Source organism: Ammospiza caudacuta, chromosome 3 (assembly GCF_027887145.1).
Source record: "Ammospiza caudacuta isolate bAmmCau1 chromosome 3, bAmmCau1.pri, whole genome shotgun sequence".
NCBI lineage: Eukaryota > Metazoa > Chordata > Aves > Passeriformes > Passerellidae > Ammospiza > Ammospiza caudacuta.
The window spans coordinates 37,157,399-37,177,228 of NC_080595.1; the positions used below are offsets into that span (position 1 = coordinate 37,157,399).

The 19,830-nt window shown below is 36.2% G+C and overlaps 1 protein-coding gene across 1 annotated transcript in view; it reads left to right on the plus strand.

Annotated features, from left to right (window-relative positions):
- CNST (consortin, connexin sorting protein) overlaps positions 1 to 19,830 on the plus strand; it is a 48,767-nt gene that overhangs the window by 741 nt on the left and 28,196 nt on the right. Inside the window, exons 2-3 of the mRNA XM_058801655.1 lie at positions 1,028 to 1,124; positions 12,990 to 13,427. Coding sequence (XP_058657638.1) covers positions 13,040 to 13,427 — 388 coding nt within the window. The 5' untranslated portion in view covers positions 1,028 to 1,124; positions 12,990 to 13,039. The remainder of the gene's footprint in view (positions 1 to 1,027; positions 1,125 to 12,989; positions 13,428 to 19,830) is intronic.

Sequence of the window (19,830 nt, forward strand, 5' to 3'; positions counted from 1 at the left end):
CATCCTTCAGGGATGCTGTGCCAAAACCTGTCAGTGGCAGGAGAGTGGCCGCAGTGTGATGGGGGAAGGGAGAGAGAATCCTTCCAAACGTGTTTCCCTGCTCCCTGTCTCGTTTGTGCGGAAGGCAGGAGAGATCTGGCAATCACAGCGTACACCTGGTCTTCAAATTAATGGCTCAGAAGCAGACTTTCTGTATGATTTCCTGCAAATTGGTTAATTTCATGTGTCTTGTTTTTCTGCGTTTGAATTGAGAAATTGACACTTCCCTACTTACTAAACAAAGTCGTTTTGTTTGGTATATCACTCAAAAACAGAAATTGGGATAGAAAATTGTGCCTTTGTTGTTGTGTTTTGGGGGGACCTACACGTGGCATGAAGAAGGGCTGGGCTGAATCTAGAGAAATGCCTTAGCAAATGCAGCAGTCCTTCAACTCTGCAATTTATTTTTAAATACTTAGCTTTTTTATACTGAGTGCTGTAATAGTTTTCCCTGTGCCTTAAGGGAAATGGACAGATTGTTCTGCTGGATGATGGGATAGACCTCAATCCATTTTTAAACTGGACTTTATGTTTTAATAGCTTTTTCCCTCTCTTACTAATTAGTCTGATAATTCAGTAATTTGTAGGACTTTTAGAACATCAATCAGAACTTGGTTTTCTTAGAGCAAGTGTCTAGTAATGTCCTAATTCAGCATTCCTTGTCAAAATTTATTGACAGCTATGGCCACAGAAAAGTTAGCTATAGTTTTAAGCTCAATTAATGAATTTTGGAAGTTTTTGTTGTCAGTTGGAGGACTCAGGAGTGCTAGGGCCATCTTTGAATGGGCTGTTCAGAGCAACTGAGATTATTCAAAGGAGTGTTTGCTAATAAAAGCCAAATGACAAAATGCCCTGACAAGTCTTCATACACTACAAATTATACACTTTTCTTCACAACTTTATTTATTTTAGCTTAGTACTTGCCTGGATGAACCACATGTCTCTGTGGGCTAAACTCATGGTTTGATTTTTTTTTTCCCCCTGCTAGAACTGCTAGATATATGCTGAATCTTTCATGCATAAAGGACTACCTCTTTATGACCTGCTCACTATCTTTGACAAACTGATGAAACCATAGCAAAATGGTAAGTTTTTAACTTTTTTAAAATTTATTTAGAAATTACAATGTAGAAAATTGTTTAATATATTGAAGTGTATCACAGGGAGTCTTGAACAGTTATTTTTACATTATGGTTGATTGCGATACATGTTTTCTAGTTTAATCCAGCTATCACCACATGCAAATGTTTGAATTTACAGTCTTACCTCATACAGCCTTATGCCTTTGTAATTTATTTGCATTGTTGAGTGCTCTGGAATTGTTTCCTTCTAATTATTGTTTCCTGAAATAAATCAGAGGGAATCAAGAGGGTTACCTGTTCTATTGGATTCCAGTCTATGCTTGAACCAAAAGAGCTCATTAGTTGTATAGGTCAAAAGGATAGTAAAAACATTTGATTTTTTTTTCAATGGTTCTAAATACCTTTTGCATTTACCTTTATTTGGCTCAATTTAAAGCTTATTTTTCATGTTAATATTATAGCATTAGTCTTTTAGTATTATTTTGCTATGTTGCAACCACCTAGCCTTAGGAAATATTGGCAATTGTTTCTAAGTAAGGGTGAAAATTGCAGAAGTACCTGGATCTTGATCTCAATTTTTCAAACTCTTATGCCCTTGCTTCATTTTAAGTACAAATTTGGCAGAATTTCTGTCTTCCACAAAAAGAACCTGATGAGTATGTCAACAGAAATTTGCATGATGGTATTTTTTCCTTGTCCTCCTAGTGGATACTTAGTGTCCTCTAAGAATACAGATTAAGTTTGAAAGGTTTACATGTTACCGAATACCACCTCTAATGTGACTTTTAGGAAAAGCTTTCAACAGAAATAAAAGAAGCTCTTACAATAGAGCTGAAAGAATCACTTAAGCCTATTTGCTTCAGTAATGTGAAAATAAAATAATCTGCTACATGCTTGAGTTGACAGAAATGTCTCTGCTTTGCTGAGATGCAGGATGCTGCAGAATTCATTTACTTTGTTAAGCATACTTGAATAAGTTTGTTGTAATGCTTGGTTGGTGACCAAGGAAAATAGTAGAAGGAGTGGTGAGAGATTTTTTCAAAAATGCTGTAAGCACTGCACATTCAGGAAAAGAGTCTCTAGGAAGAATTACTTCTTAAAAACCTATCAGAGAGTAGCCTCATTCTTTTGTCATATTTTCTTGCCATTGCTGTCCCCCGCTCCAAGCCCATATATGCAAAAGGAAATCTCCCAAGAACGGAAGTAGCATTTAATCCAATGCCACAATCTGGTTTGAGATCCAGTGAGTTTCCAGCCTGTGGGTTTTGTTGGACATCTTCCTTTGAAGTGAAATCTGCCTTTATAAGGAGGTCAGGCAGTTTTGTATTTAGAGCTGTTACAGTCTATAAACCTTAACTTACTGCTTTCCTACATGTCCTCTGTTGACAATTAAAAATGGCTTGACATTTGGATGGGGGACAGTGGCTAGGGAGTGGGGGCAGTTTTGCAGTTTGGCCAAGCTATTAGTAGAAAGGGAAATTAGAATCCAAGGTTCCTTGGACGCTCGCCTGCTCCATGTGACAATGTAGATTCCAGCCCAGCACTGAAAACCTGATTAATAGGAAGTTGCTGTCCATTAAAAGTCTGTTAGATCAATTGTGCAGATCACTGGAGAGTGGCTGCCTAGGTACCAATTAAGTGAAAAACTATCAAGTCAATTCTCCTTTGAGATAGTTTCTAAGCACTAGGTGTGAAGTCATGTATGCTAGAATAAGGTTATCTGAATAAAATGTTAAACCACTCCTTTGCTATTTTTCTTATGTAATACCATGCTGTTTAATAGGAAAGCTTTCTCATACCAGGTGCAGATTGGCTTTGCAGCCTTACAAACACTGCAGCAAAGTTCACAGCTGACAAAAGAACCATTCAGAACAAAAGTAAACATTTTTGAAATTATCTGGTGCCTTGAAATCTGTCCCTGTTGATGCTAACAACAGTGTCCATGTTTTATTTCCCTTCTAATGAACACTAAGCAATATTTTTGACATTTTTAGCGGAGGGGTGAAGGGTTTTGTAGTGTGAAGATGGTTGCGTAAGCTGTGTATTATAAGGCGTTTTGGCAGGGTTACAAATTTCTCACTCTGTACTTTGTCTGTGTGTACAGAGAATCTCAGTCCCTAGGGCTATCAATCTGGCATCTTTCATCAGCACTAAATTTACTGCAAATATTTTTTGTGTGCATGCAAAAAAGAAAAGCTCTATTAAACCTTTGTGGGGAGGAGCAAAAACACTCAATAGATGCTTTTTCTGCTTTTTTCTCTCAGAATTTCTCTTCGTTGAATTCTGGTGAGCATGTTCTGCTGACTTAAATTCACTCAGTATGTGTTTGTGTGTCTATCTCATCATAAGTCTTTATCCAGAAGGCTTTTGAAATGTTGCCTTGCTCGAGAGCCTGTCGCACCAAAGATTTTGTTACTTGTCTTTTTCTTATTAATCTACTTACAATATAACGGTGGTGTCTTTGAAACTGTCTGGCTGACTGATAAGGAAAGTGAAATGCTGCTAGTGCCAGAGATTCCGGTAGACAAATTTTGCTGTGTTGTGTGCTTGCTTTTTAGGAACAGAGCTGCTTAGCATGAGTGTGAAGTTTTTTCCACTGCTGTTCCATTACGCTGCTCCACCTGTCCCAAGTGAATTGCTAATGTGTGGCCTTAGAATGTGAGCTTTAGCACTGCTTTTCTCTGTCCATGCCAATGATTTTCTTGGGTTTTTTGTTTGGAACATTAATGTTACACTGGAAGGCAAGTTCAGATAGATGAATTCAGAATATCTTTAAAAAAAGAAAGAACCTAAAAATAATCGTGGTATTTATTTTATTTTCGTAAAATGAGCATGTTAGGAAGACTTTTTAGTTCACTTGATGAATATGTTACTGAAGTATTATGGAAATTCATAATGTACATTTTGGAGGTTCTTTCTTAATGGTTATAACTTGCAATTTTGTGTGCTTTTAGCCTCTGAGTGAGGGCATGATGATCTTATCACTTCAGACCAGCATTTCATTTGGACCTGGATTACAGTTCAGGTGTTGTTCATTTTGTTTTTACAGTTCTACAGTTGACCCAGTTTGGCAAAATAAACAAATCTGGTTGCATCTTGTCCTGAAATTACACATTTGTCAGTTGTTCAGTAATATTTTGGAATTTTCACCGACTCACGTCTTTATTTTATTAAGTGACGTACACCATGCAGAGCTTACACATTTGATCCTAGGAAGATTGCATCTTAGCAAGAGTTGGTATATAAAATTACTCTTTATCCAATGTTGTTTTGGGAGCTGCTTAGTTTCTTACCTGGATTTCTCTTTTTATCCTGGAAGACTGTTGAAGTCTGCTATGTTAACACTGAAATACAACATCATTAACACATGGAGAAATAATAGTCATTCAGTTTCTCTATGGGCTGTTACAGTTCTTCTGTCGTGGAATCATTGAAACAATCTCACTTTGAGTTTTAAGTGAAATCAGTTTTTACAACTTTACAGTACTGAGTTTTTGTTAATGTTTGTGATAGTGGAGATTTTCTAATGGAAAGCTCTTTTTTAAATAGAAATTACTTGAAGTGACCTTGATCATAGCTTTTTTTAAAGCTGATCTGAAACAAATTAGATCTCTGTTTACAGGCTCAGGTATTACAAGCATTCAAATTCTGCAAGGAGAAACTGGTAACTGTGTTCTTCAGAAAACCTCCCTAAGATCTATTAGTCGAAAGTATGTGTAAATTGTTGGAGACAGCTCATATAGCCAATATCTGTTTACACAATTAGAGCTGAAATGAATTTACCATAATAACTTCCTGTTGAAAGGGGGAGAGTTGAGACAGCACTCAAGGCTAAATTCACCACTGGGGTTAAGTAGTTGCAGCTTCATTAGCTTCAGTCCAGTTACACCAGTGATTAATTTTTTGGGGGCTCTGATTTGCTTAACATAGGTCTCTTACAGCTCATACATGATTAAGTTCTTGCTCGTGCATTTAAGGGCCAAAAGAAGAAAGAAGAAAAAAGACCAGATTAAATGTATTGTACCTCGTTACAGTCCTTGTATGAAATATTTATTTCATAATCTCTCATTGTAATAATCTTTGCTACATCCCTGTGAAGTAAATCAGTACTTTGTGGTTAAGAAGTGCAATAGAGATGATGTAACAGTGTGATGACTTCATGGAGGCGGTTCAGAGCACAGAAGGGATTTGATCTCATTCATTTGTATCTGACACTGAATAATGTAGAAACTAGACCATCCTTCCTTTTGGAAATATAAGGCAAATAGATGCAAGATTTTAATAGAGCTGCTGAGTATTCTGATTTTCTAATGATGACAATTATTAAAGCTCTAACAATTATCTCTATTCTTAATTACCTTCTGGTTGGACCTGAAGGCTTGATAACAGAGGAACTGCAAGTATATAATACTTATGGACAATAATTGTTTCATAACTTTTATGGACAGCTTTCCATTCTACTTGTGGTTGCTTCTGGACTTGATATGATTTAGGACCTTACTGAATATTTTTTAGTACTAACTTTCTGTGTGTTGATGAGGGCTATAAAACTTGCTTGTCCCTCATCAATATAAAAAATTATGGACTTCAGTCTTACTATGAAATGTAATTCTCAGAAAGTCTTGAACATTCTTCTTTCTTCAGTTGGGCAACTTTTAGATAATTGCCTCATTCTTCTTTGGATTTCAAGGGATCTTTTCTGTTATTTCTGCTTTTTCATATATGTTGAAAATTGTTACCTGAGATCATGAGAGATTTTATATCATATGTTTTTTAGCAACCTCTTATGAGATGGTAGGATCCAACAGCTTTCTCAGGTACTTGGAATGTAAAGATTTGGATAAGAGTGAGTTGAGCTGGTTAATTCTCATAAATATAGTCTGTGGATTTGCAGGACTTTTTTTTCTTTTTTTTTCCTGTTAGGAAAAAGTACCTATCCTAGAAAAAATGCATAAATTTGTCTAGTAGGAAGCTTTTCATTTTTGTTATGCTTTCTAATCAAACTTGTGCACATGTTCTGAAGTGTAACAAAAATCGGAGAGTTCTTCAATTAGAAAGAAAATTTGAAAATCAAAAAAGGCAAATTACTACTTTTCAGAAGACTTAAAAGGAGGTTCATGCATCCCAAGGCAAGACCAGTTACTCATAGGTTATTCCTGAACAACATTTGTCTAGACTGTTTATAAAAGAGCTGCAATGATGAGAGTTCTCCATTCTCCTAAAGCAGTCTGGTCTACTGCCTTTTCTACCATATCTCTACCCAAGACATGTTCTGGTGTTTTGCTGCAGACAAGAAAAAAAACCTGAACACATCAAATGGTTGGTTACTTTTTGTTCTTGTAGATTCAGTCAAATTTGTTCTAGTGGAGCTTGAAACCCAAAACTTTTTAGACACTTTGGGGACTCATCATTGTGTATTTTGAGTGCTGACAAAGAGGCTGTTTGTGTGAAATTTTTGAGACAACTGTCATATGTTCTACTAAAAGCTACTATTTGTTTCCAGACAAACCTCTTGTATTTGGCTACATGAGTGAAACATATTTTTAAAGTAATGTTAAATGTGGAATAGTAGATTATGGCTGGCAGTATGTTTATCGTTGTTTATTGAAACTGTGAATAAGCAGTATGACTAGGAAGCTTAGAAGTTGAAAATAGCATGTGAAACTTCCTCTTTAAACCTCACTATTCCTGCTGTTTATGGATGTGAGGATTGTTGTGCCTTTAAATGCCACTGCCACTTGAGAAATGTCACTTCAGTGTCAGAAAGTACAAAACCACCAAAGTGCTCATGCTGAGACATTTTTGTAAATTCAATGAAATTAGATAAACCACCCTGGTATCTGAATACTTCTTGAAGGAAAGCAGACTTAATGCATTTGAAAAAACAGACCTGTTAATCCGTGTATCTGACACAGAAGAAGAAAGCACATATTTTTACCCCTCATATGTTTTTTTTTTCCCAAGCCAAGCAGGGCAAACTGAGCAGGAGGACATTAATGAGATTCTCTCATGTGAGACTGCCCAGTAAAAGGGTTGTACATCAGTCTGTCAATTGAAGTGATAAACTTCCAGTGAGTCCATGGTATAAGACAGCACAACAGCATGGGGTGTGTTTTTCTGCAGAGGTGTCAGGTTGGATAATGGAAGCATACATATGAATATCTTTTTTTCCCTTCCTTTAGAAACAGCAGCGTTTCAACTATTATATTTCACATAAAACACAATGCAGAGCAGAATTCTGTTAGCTGGAATTGGTCTGGCTTTGTGAGATGATCACAGGAACATGAATTGCCTATCACCTTTGTCTGCTGCTATTTCTTTCTGTTGCAAATTCTGTGCTGGTCAAGCACATCTTCAGCAACTTGTACTTTTCTTGTTGTGGTGAGGCAAGGGCACTCTGGTGATAACATTCCAGGCTTCTTTAGGTGTATCTTGGCTTCCACATGAAGAAGCAAACAGTTGTAGAGAAGTTGCATTTGCACTTCTCTAAAGAACATATGTGCTCTTTGTTTACTAGCTCCTGTAACAGCATAGTAGACATCATCCTTTTCCTTACAAGCTAATGAACTCCTAATGCTATGCTGTATGTCGTTTTTACATAGTGTCATGTAGATAGTGGGTCATTAGAGTTTCCCCCACCCATCACTGAATCTTCATTTTGGTATTAAATATAAATGTTCATAGAATGGGATTAACCTTTTTCTTTCTATGTAGATGTTAATGGGCAGTAAGAATAATTTCTAGTGTATGTTTTGATTGTGTATGGTCATGATAGTTTTCACATTGGTTTTTATTAATTCATAGAAGATTATTTATCAGTATGAAAAGAGATACATCACAAGGTAATACTTAAATGATAGTATCTTTCCACCAGCTATCAGAAAGATCAACAGATTAATTCTTAAGAAATATCTGGATTACGTTTAGCTACTCTTTAAATTTTAGTGTTTCTGCAGTTTTCCTCTTTTTGTTCTAATGGTAGAAGCACCAACTCTGTAAACATAATGATTTTTTAAAACTATTTGTTTCATTTTCATGGAATCAATTTTGTTTGAGCTTTTTTTTTCCTCTAGGACTTGTAAAGCTGCTTGTATTTAAGTAAAAAAGTGTGTGTATGAAGATACTAAAACCCCTGCAACAATAAAGAAAACCAAATTCCTTGAATACTAGTTAGTGCCTATTTTTTACCTGTCCTTAAACCTGAGACTTGCTGGATTTCTCCTTTAAAATGATGGGGATTCCACAACATCTCTAGACAGTCTGTTTGGTTGTTTACACAGAGACCTTTTTTAGAATTAATTGCTATTGCCAGATGAAGTGCTGACCCTTCCTTTCTAAAACTTTTCTCTTGCTGGGATCCAGGTTCTCTTGTGTACATCTTGTTCTGTGTATATGGTGCACAAAAACCCCCCCGTGATTGTAATTGAATAGTGCCTGGTAGACCATAATGATTTCTCTTGTGCATGTAACACTTGCTGTATTATATCTCAGGAGAAAAAGAAAGCTTGGACTCATGGTCAGTTTTCTGTCTGGTATCTCTTTGAGATGCTTTTCATCATAACAGAATGACTAGTTAATCCCTATTTCAGATAAATTTGCTTATTTATTTCAAAAGTTTGGGGATATTCTGTTTGTGTTAGTGAATTTTATGTTATTCCTTTTGGAGCACTTATTGCTACAATCAATTTTTAATTAAATCCCCAAAAGCGCTTATAACTGCTTGTAACTGCAGACTATACTGCTGTTGTCATTTATCATCAAAGTTAATGAAATTATTGCATAGAAGCAAACTGGAAACCAATCTGAAATGCTCATTCATTCTGAATAGAGCAGTGTTGGTGATATAGTAGGGAAGCTGATTTTCAAAGAATTAAAATATTAAATCTCTTTAATTAATACAGAAAAATAAATGGCATGAGAAAGAGAAAATAGTGACTTTGGCAGAAGAGCTATATGAAGTCAATCAAATGGAATAAAAATCCAGTTTGATGTAAACTTTTCAAATATTAGAAGAAACAGCGTTGTGGTCTGGATTGTTCTGTAAGATACATCCAAGATCAGTAAATGAAATACTACACTCAATGTTCAGTAAACATTCACAGAGCCCACCAGCTGTTCAGGATAAAGGAGCTGTTAGCATGAAAGGTTAAGGGGCCTGGTGGTGTTTGTGATTTTGTTTTGGTTTTAATGCCCTCTTCAAATTTTAACCATGACAAGTCAGGAGTGATCCCTCTTCCTACTACCTTTTATTTTTCTCCCCCAAACAGCTATATTTAAGGTTATGTTTCCATAGTAAGGATAGATGGAAAAAAGCGAGCAACTGAAAACCTTGTCAAAATTATATTAAGTAGTATGAAATACATGAAAGGGAACACTGATGAGCATGGGCCTTGTAAAACTGAAGCAATTTTTCTAATGTATATACTGTTTGTACTAAAGGAAACAAACATACAAGTAATTTCTTCAATACAGACTTTTAGCCACTTGACAAATATTTTCCATTTTATTTGTGCTATAATCACCATGATTACATGTGCCAATTGTATGAATCTGTGTAGCAACTGAAGCACTTTTATTCATCAAATAACAAATAACAAACACCTTTAACAAAGGTCAGCACAATTCTACTCAGCATTAGCTTTTATTTCAATTTTGGGCAACCAGTGAAGGGAGGAAAAATGGGCCTATGAAGAAACAAACATTTTTTATTAACATGTTGTTTGTGTTTACAATTCATTTCAGTGGCAAAACAGTAAATACAGGAACAGCATGTTAATGGTCTTTTAAATGTAGTTTAAATCACAAGGGACTTTAATTTTTATTTCTAAATAAGTGTTTCTACTTTTGTTTTTAGACAGAGCTAAATTTCATTCTCACAGGATTTAGATTCACTTTGATACCTGCCTAGTGCCTTGGTAAACTCAAAAGGAATTGCAAATAGCAGCATGGAAAATCAAGAAGGTAAAAAATTTCAACTGGGAAATACTTATAAAAGATCAAGGGCAGGGGTGTTCTAAATTCCTTGAACTAGCTCTTTTTGAGTTTTCATTCTCTAAGGAGTCCTAAGGGTTGTAGAAAGGAATAGATTTTCAGGGCTACTTTTATTTGGAGAAATACTGCGTTTCAAGCAATAACCAAGAAATGTTGTGCTTTCCAGCTTCTCAGCTACAGAGGGACTATCGCTTCAGCCAAATGTTCAGAGGAAGTGAGTTAACATTTTCCATCAGAATGTCAGCTTCCTCTACAGCAAATATCACTTGTCAAAAGCATCTTTTCTCATTTTTCGCAATCAAATAGGAAACACTTTGTTCAAATCCATTTGTATTTCTCTTTGCTGGCTGTTGAAAGGATAAATGGTTTTCTACGGATAGAGGCAAGGCAGTGGTGGTAGGACATTCTGATTTTTTGATTATTGCTGTTAAAATGAATTCCTCATTGGGTTTGGGCAATTTACTTCAACCTCTTTTGATGCATCATTTGATCTATGAGCTGGAGAAAGCAGCAGTAGTTATTATTTCATGTGGCAGAAACACTAAAATGTGAACCTTTCAAAGATAATACTGTTTGGGATTATTTTTTTAGTGCTTTAGAACAGGTATCAATAAATCAGCATAACTGTAGTATGGGTGTCTACTAATATCTAGTTCTGATTCTTTCTGCTCTGATTAAAATTCTGTCCTCCTCTTAACCTGAAATTTTTTGTTTAATTCTCTTTGAGAGAAAATTGCTTGATTAAGGAGCATCCTTCTAGTGAACAGATGCGTTTTCCAGAGAAGCCCTCGGTATCTTCTTAGAGTTCCTTTTGTCTTTCTGGTGCTCAAGGAAAATCAATTATCACCTAATGTGGCTGCCAAAGGAAAATGCAACTTTCATCTCTATGTACAATTCATAATTCTTCTAGACTAGGATAGAATATTTCCATGGGAAGGGACCCACTTTTATCACCTTGACCAACTGCCTGAGCAGCTTAGGGCTGACCGAAAGTTAAAGTGTGTTGCAAAGAGCATTGTCCAAATGCCTCTTAGATGCTGGGTGCCCACCTCTCTAGGAAGCCTGTTCCAGTGTTTGACCACACCCTTAGTAAAGAAATGCTTCCTGATGTCCAGCCTGACTTTCCCTGGTGCTGCTTATGTTTTAGGGTAGGCAGTCCTTTTTGTTAGACTGGTATGGCTGGAAGTGGTTAGCCAGTTCTTCAGGTTGGAGGCAGAGATGGAATTGTCCTGGGTGGTGCTGGCTTTTGCTTTTGTATTGCCCAGCTGCTGGCAGCTTGTTGCTCTCTGTGTGCTTCTCTGGAACTCCTCACCATCTATTTAACCAGGCCTGTACTCTGTGTGCTTGTTTGTGAGCGTGTTGTTGGAGACAGTGTCAAAAGCCAGTCACAGTAAATCACATCCATTATTCCACCTTCTTCTGCCAAGCAAGTCAGTGTTTTGTAGAAGCACAACTTACCCATCATAAATCCATGCTGACTGCACTTGATGACCACCTTATCCTTCAGATGTTTGAAAATGCTTTCTGGGCTAACTTGCTGTAATAGCTTCCAAGGATTGAGGTGAGGTAGAGCGGCCTGTAGCTCCCTAAATCCTTCTTCTTGTGCCTAAGATAGCAGTGATGTTTTCTTTTTCTTTTCTTTTTTTTTTTTTTTCCCCTCGGTCCTTTTAGCAGCAATGAAATTTATGAAGGAATAATTTGGGGAAAATCACTTTATTAATCTTTGTCAGAAATATGTTTCTATGTTTGAAGGAAAGCTTACTTATTCTTTGGAATTTTTTTCCATTTTTGTGCAACTAATTCTTCTATCAAGTAAAATGAAAGAGTATCTTGCAAATTTACCAAGTGTGTATTTCATGTACTCAACTTGTGTATACCATGAGTTAAGAAAGCCTGGTGAAAACAGGTATCCTAGAATGTAATTTCATTTAGAGCAAAGTATAGGAAGCTGCTGTAGGAGGCTTACCTAAGCTCTTCTGTTGTAGAAGAGTGCTTGCTGGTTCTTGGCTTCACTATTCAAAACGTGAGCTACATCTAGTGAGATGTACATAATGGAGCTGTTATTCGGGTGTATGGTTGCTAAATTAAAGAGCAGTATTGCCGTGCTGCTAAAGGCTAAAGATAGGAACTGATACAACAATGCTCCTGTAACATGTAGGTCTTCTGCTAAGTTACTCTTTTTTTGTTCCCCGTGAATGTGTCTAATTGCAGGATTGATTGGAGTTGCACCTTCACAAAAAGGGAAAATTGACTCCTGCTGAGAGTAGGTGGGGGTTTTGGTTTTTTATCAACAAACCATCTGCTTCTGTGTATACTGAACACATGTTGAATGTTTTCTTGAAAATAATGTGACAATTGAGGCAATAAACAAGTCCTACTTCCATCTAATTCTGATAACACAATCTATCTGCAAGTTTGATCTGATACCATCACTGACAGAATTAAAAGTCGTTCTACTTTTATTCCTCCCTGGTTTATTTTTATTTCAGGCAAACTATGATCTTACATGACAAGAATGCTTTTGTTTTAGCCATGGATTTAAAGGGGGGGGGAGGGGGACGTGAGGTGGCTTCTGTTTATCTTTTTGTTTTTCTCATTACCTCAGCTGTAACAACAGGAGCACTTGTAAAGATCAGCTGTGTTTTTGCTCAGGTAACTAGAACAGTTATAATTGGATAAAAATACAACTTTATAGGGTTTTTTTGTATGTAAATATCCCCTATGCTAAGACTTTAAGTGAGTCAGTGAATGAAAGAAATTCCCCTTATTTTTAAGCTGTATCACTCTGCTAATGTGAGTCTTTATTGGCTGGCACTGGCTGACATTATTTATCTGTTATACTATACCTATTGTAAATGATTATATTTTATATTTTAGGTGTAAAAATATCTAGGGGGAGATTAAGTGGTTCAAGAAGTAGCGCTCTAATGGATGACAGAGACTTTCCACCAAATGATCTGCAAATAGACTCAAAGGACAGTCTTCCTGCTAACTACAGGGTGGAAAGTTTGGCATCTCATTTGATTCCTTCAGCTGATGAAAATGAAAATCAACTTGACAGTGATGGGAATGAAGTTCTGACCAGTAGTAGCATTGCTATGGGACGACAGGATAAAGGTGAACAGGATAACATCAATAATAATGAGAATATGGACAGTGGAGACTGGATCCCAAGCTGCAAGGAAAGTGAGACTGAGAGAAGATCTGTAAATGTCCATATGGACCCTCAGCTGGAGGAAAAGCCTGTCACAGAAAAACAGCCAGGTGGAAAAAGAAGTCCAAGAAGCAAAAGAAGCTCCAATAAAAAATCTAAAGGTACTTCATTTAAAATTCTTTTGTTCTGTTTATTTCAGAAGTAACACTGTAGCTTAAATTTGTGAGCTAATAAGAAATCTATATTAGGTGTTGTACTAATTATTTTTAGCATTTCATCAAAGGTTTGGTGGGTTTTGGTTTGTTTTACCTTTTTTTTCCCCAGAACTCCTACTAGTCTTCAATCAGATTCAACTCTACGTGTTTTCACCCTCTGTATTTTAAACAGTGGCTGTGTAGCAAATGTGACACACCAAGTAAACAGGAGTAGAGGGAGGTACACAGTGTCAGTATGGAAACTGGGCTGGTGTCCAAATCAGAATGGACAGAAATTCTGGCATTACGGTTTTGCTCATTTGAACATCATGGTTGAGTGCAACATTTTGGTGTCCTGATCCCATGTCAACATTTGAAATTTGGCTAGGAGAACCACATAGTTTGATCTTTCCCTACTGTTGTAAAATTTACATACATTTTTCAAAGCTTACCAGATAGGCCTAGGTTGTGTGTTTTGGGTAGCAAACTGTTTAAAAATGTGTTCCTACCAATTTTTGAGTTTTCTTTAGATATTTTGGATGTGAATTGGATAAGGCAAATGTAATGTTTATTGCATGTTCTCATTTGAAATTCTTCTTCCCTTTTTGAAGGAGTGGGATTTAGTGTAACAGAATGTGTTATGTTAGGTTTTTGCCATACATTCTAAAGCTTATGTGTCATAGTGCTGTATATATTAATTAAAATCAGTATGTTTCATCCACAGGTTTCTTTGAAAGAACAGCTGATTCATGTATGCTTTTTTCCATGCATTTTAAATTAAATAATTTTCAAATATTATTTTTCTCCTAAATGGCAAGTATTTTGTGACCTAATTGGAAAACTGATTTTAAGGGATTATAGACAAGGTAAAGACAGGAAAGGAAGGAAGCCTTGCATTCCATATCTTGTACAAATAGGCAAAATCTGAAAAGAAAAATTATATTTTTTAGTAGAGAAAAGAGCAAAGAGCATTCTGAAATCTGTTATTACAGGGAGAGTGATTTCTCAATAACTTTCTCCAGCTCTTATTGAGTAGGTTTATTTCAACTGTAGATTTAAGTTTTATTAACAGAATAAAATAATTAAAATAAGATTGGCAGAAGTAATGGAGAACCAGTCATCTGTATGATGGGAATAACAAAAACCAATTTGATGAAAAGTTATACATTCATGTTGACATAGGTATCTGAAGCACAGTAAGAGGAAGAAAAGGAAAAAACTCACCTAAACACTAGAAGTTAAACGTGGCTCAAATTCTTTCTCCATTACTTTGTATTCCTGTTGAATGAACTCATGCAGAAATACTGGAAAATTAGCTGTCCGCAGTAGATTGAAGCTTTAAGACAAAATTTAGAATCCTGAAAATATAGAGGATTTCATGGATAAACCTGGCAATGTAGAAAACCATACAAGAGAACATCCTGTCTGAAAAACTCTTTGTTTAATTCTTAGGAATAAACGCTTGTTACTTTATTAGTAAACAACCCTGATTGTTAGAGAGGAAGATCAAAATATGAAATTAAATTGTATCTCCCATTGTTTATGGCCTAATATACATTTAGTAATTTTTTCGATACTCTCACGTGATGTTTCTTCTGTTTTCACAAAATGCAGTTGACTGTGTCAATTTCTTGATGTTGCAAGTGTCCTTATTTTAGTGGCAATTTTCCATTTAATTTCCAGCACCAGCTATTTTAAATGATCCCTGAATATCTCGTTACACCCTCTACATAAAGGTCCAAACTAGCTTTCTCCTCCTTATACCAACTCAGAGTTAAAGGAGAGAATAATCAAATAGATGGGAAGATTCCTGAGTGGGTGACAGTGGGAGCACCACACAAGCAAGCTGGAATATCAAACTAAATACTCTCATGGCATGTATTGTTGCAATTTTTATAAAAAAATATTTTCAACTGTTGAGAAATCATGGATGAGTTACTTTGACTCATAACTAAGGAAGAGATTTATGAATATTTTTCTCTATAAGCACACCTGCTATGATTGCTGTTAAATGTTGCCATTCTAAAAAAGATGACATTTGACTTCAAAAGCACGTTGTTCGTATTCCTCTTCTTGCTAGTGACTAAAACTAAAGCAATTTATGTAGAAAATTACATTTTAGTCATCTTTGTCTACTTCTGACTTGCCTCAGCAGGATATTGGTGATCATTAAAGAAGCCAGTCTATTTCTCTCAACATGTTTATACTTTAAAAGAAAGAACAAGTACTCGTACTTGCAATGTGTCTGAAACCCTCTAAATAGTTGTTTGTGAAGAATAAAGAGTCATAAGTTGGATTATTATCTGTTTGTATATGCTTGGGATCTGCTGAAGCTAAAATTATCCTAACTTCTCCTCTCAGTAGACTGGAATGCAAGTTTAGCAGTCACTGTACCTGGCTGAAGATCCTTCTGGTTCAATATTCTCCCCCTGACAGGGGACAACAGGGCATTTGTCGGTGAGGGTACAAGGACAAGGTGAACGTGCAGTGATTTGTTTGCATGTTCTGCTCCCCATCTGCAGCAATCTCAGACTTCCCCCAGGTGGAAATTGACAGACTGTAATACTTTAGAGTGAATTTATCACCTGACTTACAGTTGCTTTTTGCATCCATGTCAGTGTTCTGGAGTAGCAGTTCCAGGATTTAATCTATTTATTGTTTGAAGAAGCACCTCCTTTTAGCCCTCTTGATGCTGTAGGAAACTGAGAGGGGATGGACAAGTCTATAGCTCCTAGATCCCAATTTTTCTTGTATTCTTTTTGCATTCTCATCATAGTTTTGAATGTACTATGATTATATCTGGTTAGGGAGGACTGGGGACCAAAGAATACATGTACATTTTAACTGAAGTATTTAAACTTTGGTGATTATTCATAATGTTATTCCTTGTAAAGAGTTGTACTAACTTTAGTGTGGTAGAGATAGTGATTCATCAAGTTTAATCTGTTCCGATACATTTTTGTAAAAATGGACTTCAGATTATCCATATTTTCTGAAAATAAGTTCATCTTTTTTCAAAAGGTCAGTCCTGGCATAACTTAATATTGTCAAATCATTATATGATTCCTTAACATGGTAACCTGCACTCAGTCTTTTTTCCCCAAGTTAAATTCTGCAACATATGCTTTTTCTGTAAATTATTCCACTTATTTTTTATAGCAGCTTGAACGTGGAGGAAGGAAGGAAGTGTTTGGGATGGAATTGGTGTTGAGGGAAATAAACTATATTAATATAAGATAGTCAAATTACATGATAATTCAAGTAATGTTGTTTAATTTAGGATTGTGTACCAAACCAAACTAAACAAGATTTTGACCTTGCTCAGTTGAAGTTGTATCTTTACCAAAATTTTATCTCAAAATCTCTGCTCTTAAAAATGAATAGTTTTTAAATACTTGCTGGTCTTTTTTTCTTTTTTCTTCAGTAGTTCTTGAATGAATCAGTCTGAAATAGCTTTCTGTATTGGGTACCAAAGAATGTTTAAAAAAAGAAATTGCCATATGTTTTCTGTACTAGAAACTTCTGTTACTGGTGACTTAAGATAGTGCTACTGAATATGAAAATTCAATTTATATAAAAAACCAGAAGGCAACATCCCTAATTTTATTTTGTTAGCAAATCACTCATACTTGCACCTTGGATTCATCCTCAGGTGGGTAGCAAAGAGCATCTTAATTTCATATACTTGCAGTACTGAAAAAGAGAAAAACCTGAGGCATACTGAAAAATGAGGGACTTTATTCAGAAAGTGTGTCAGCATTTCATCTCTCCTAGGCAAACATGGGGCTGCTTCTGTGAGCTGTTGGGGAAATTGAGAGAAAGTTTGCTTCTCTCCATATCTTAGGAAACATTGGCACACCCAACTGGGCGTAGAAGCGGTCATTGAAACATTTGTGAGTCTGGCAGAGCAAAAACTTGAACCTGGCTCTTTGCCACTGACCTGCTGAGTGCTCTGGCCACTGACTGATGTCTTCTGTGCTTTTTTGCACACATTTTCATAAAGGATTTGGTTCCGTTCTGGGGTGGAGTAAATATCAGTGCTTTATAAAGTGAAAAAAATTAATCCTTCCTTATTAAAAAAACAGAAATACATGTAAGATACCTGATCTATCTGCTTTGGACAGTAAGATTGATTGATTCCTGGAAAAAGTAGAGTGCTGTTTTCAAGCATGGGGGAAAAATAAATAGTGATCCTAGCCCATCACATCTTTATGGTGAAATAGCATTACTAAGTGTTACAACAAAAATTCTTTGTTGTAGTGCTACTACTAAGGCACAGATATTGTCTTGTGTTGAAAATCAAACAAGTTAGAATTAACCCACATAACTGTAAAGCCTCACTTTGAAAATCAGGGAAGAAATTTTAGGGCAAGATTTGAGTGACAGCTCAACCATATGTACAAATAATAATGCAGTTTATGAACTGTGTTAGCAACAGTATCATGAAAACAATAAAATTAAGGTTTTTCATGAGAGTTGCTGTTGAGCATGTTGCAGTCAATGTTCATGTTCTGATATGACAGGTGATCATTAACTGCTAGTAAAGTGCAGCTTGAAGTTTGGTTTCTTTGTTTTTCTGAGAGAAAAGCTTTGCCAGAACACGAGGACCCTCTTTTCTGGTTTCATGATAATGTGCTAAACAGGAAACTGTATTTTTAAAGACAGCCTTAATTCCATCTCTAGAAGTGTTTCCTGGCTTGTATCTTGCATCCAGTTGTCTCTTGTTGCTTTTGGCCCACTGGAAACCCAAATAAATACCGGAAGAACAGACATGTGCATTAATTTTGGAAAAGCAGTGTTAAGTTACACCCATATTTTTTCTGGCAGTAAGCCCTGTGAAAATAACCACCCACAGAGATTATTAGTAGTCCTCACTTGGATAGTTTACTAAATAAAGAGTTTAAATAATCAAAAATAAAATGGTGAAGCATTCCATGGACAAGCTAATGCCTTTCTTAGGTCCTAAATCTTAAACCTGAATCATTGTTATTGGGTTTCAGAGGCAATGAAAGCAAAGGGGTCTGAAACAGAGTGCCCAAGCTGAGGACACAAAGATACTTGAAATAATAGCCTCAGCTGTCCATCTTTCAAAGGATAACATGATTTCAGAAAATGTTGATTGGGGAACATTACTCATTATAATTTGAGTTTATCAAAAGTTTATTGTGCACATTTCTGTGGCCAAATTCTCTAAATTGTTTTAAACAATTGTAGCAATCTTTTAAAGTATAGTCTTACGCAAGTGTGTGAAATTCAATGTTTTATGGAGAATTAAAAAGGAGTTTATTAACTGTTGGAATGAGCTGTAGTCTTCTGATTGCTCCTAAGACTGTGTTTTATAGGAAGCTGTAATTTATTGCTCTCTGATCTTTGTGAGACACTGATCCAGTCAGTTATATGGGTAGTTGATTTCTCTCACTGCTGCTGTCGCTACTACTACTCTACACTTCTTTGTTAATCTCATTTAACATTTTCTCATAACTATCATATTCATGATCAAAATACATAAGTTTTTCATTTGTAACAATAAAATGTAGGATTTGCATCCAGAAAGTGTTTTTTTTTTCCTGTGATATTCTTGTACTGTTATGCTTTACATTATTTTTCATATGTCCACCTGAATGCCTAATTTTTTTTGACTTCTATAAAGCTGGAGACAGGCAACAGTGAGCTGCCTGGAAACGTGCCATGGAGAACCTAGTTTTCTGTCTAGCAAGAAGTTCTGGGATCTAAATTCAGTTTATACATCCTTGTGTCATTGTTGCCAACACAGATCAGTGCCACTGCCTCTTTCCCTGGACACTCAAAGAACTATCCAGCTATGTGGAGGGATCTTCCTTTTCACTTGACATAGCTGGATAGTCCCCTTAGACATCTCTCTCCTACAGTAGAATCCCACACTGGCATCACCTGCTTCTTTCTATCCTTTAAAGATCCTGCAGTCACTGTGAGGAGCCACTCTTTCACCATATAAAATAGGGGAATCCATTGGATTGTCCTTCCTCCCTTGTCTGTCCATCCCCAGGACACCTCCTTGTCTGAGGTCCTTGGCAGGAGCAAAGAGACAAACTGAAAACTCAGTCGTGCTGCCCTCACCTACCTGCTATTTGCCCTTTTTGAGCAAAACTCGATTCTAAGCACTTCTAGGTCATCCTGGTCTCTTTATTAGTAACTCTGTATAACACTTTCTAAGTGTTTTGATTATTTTTTTCCCATAAGTGAAAGGAGGGTCCCATTTAGGAGTGTACAAATGTATCTGATCTATGTTACTGTGTTGTGTGGGGTAGGTGAGCTGACAGTGAGCCAGACCTGTCTCAATTGATTTTTACAAGGCCAGCATTTAGTTTATCAGCAATGTTGTTTAACATAC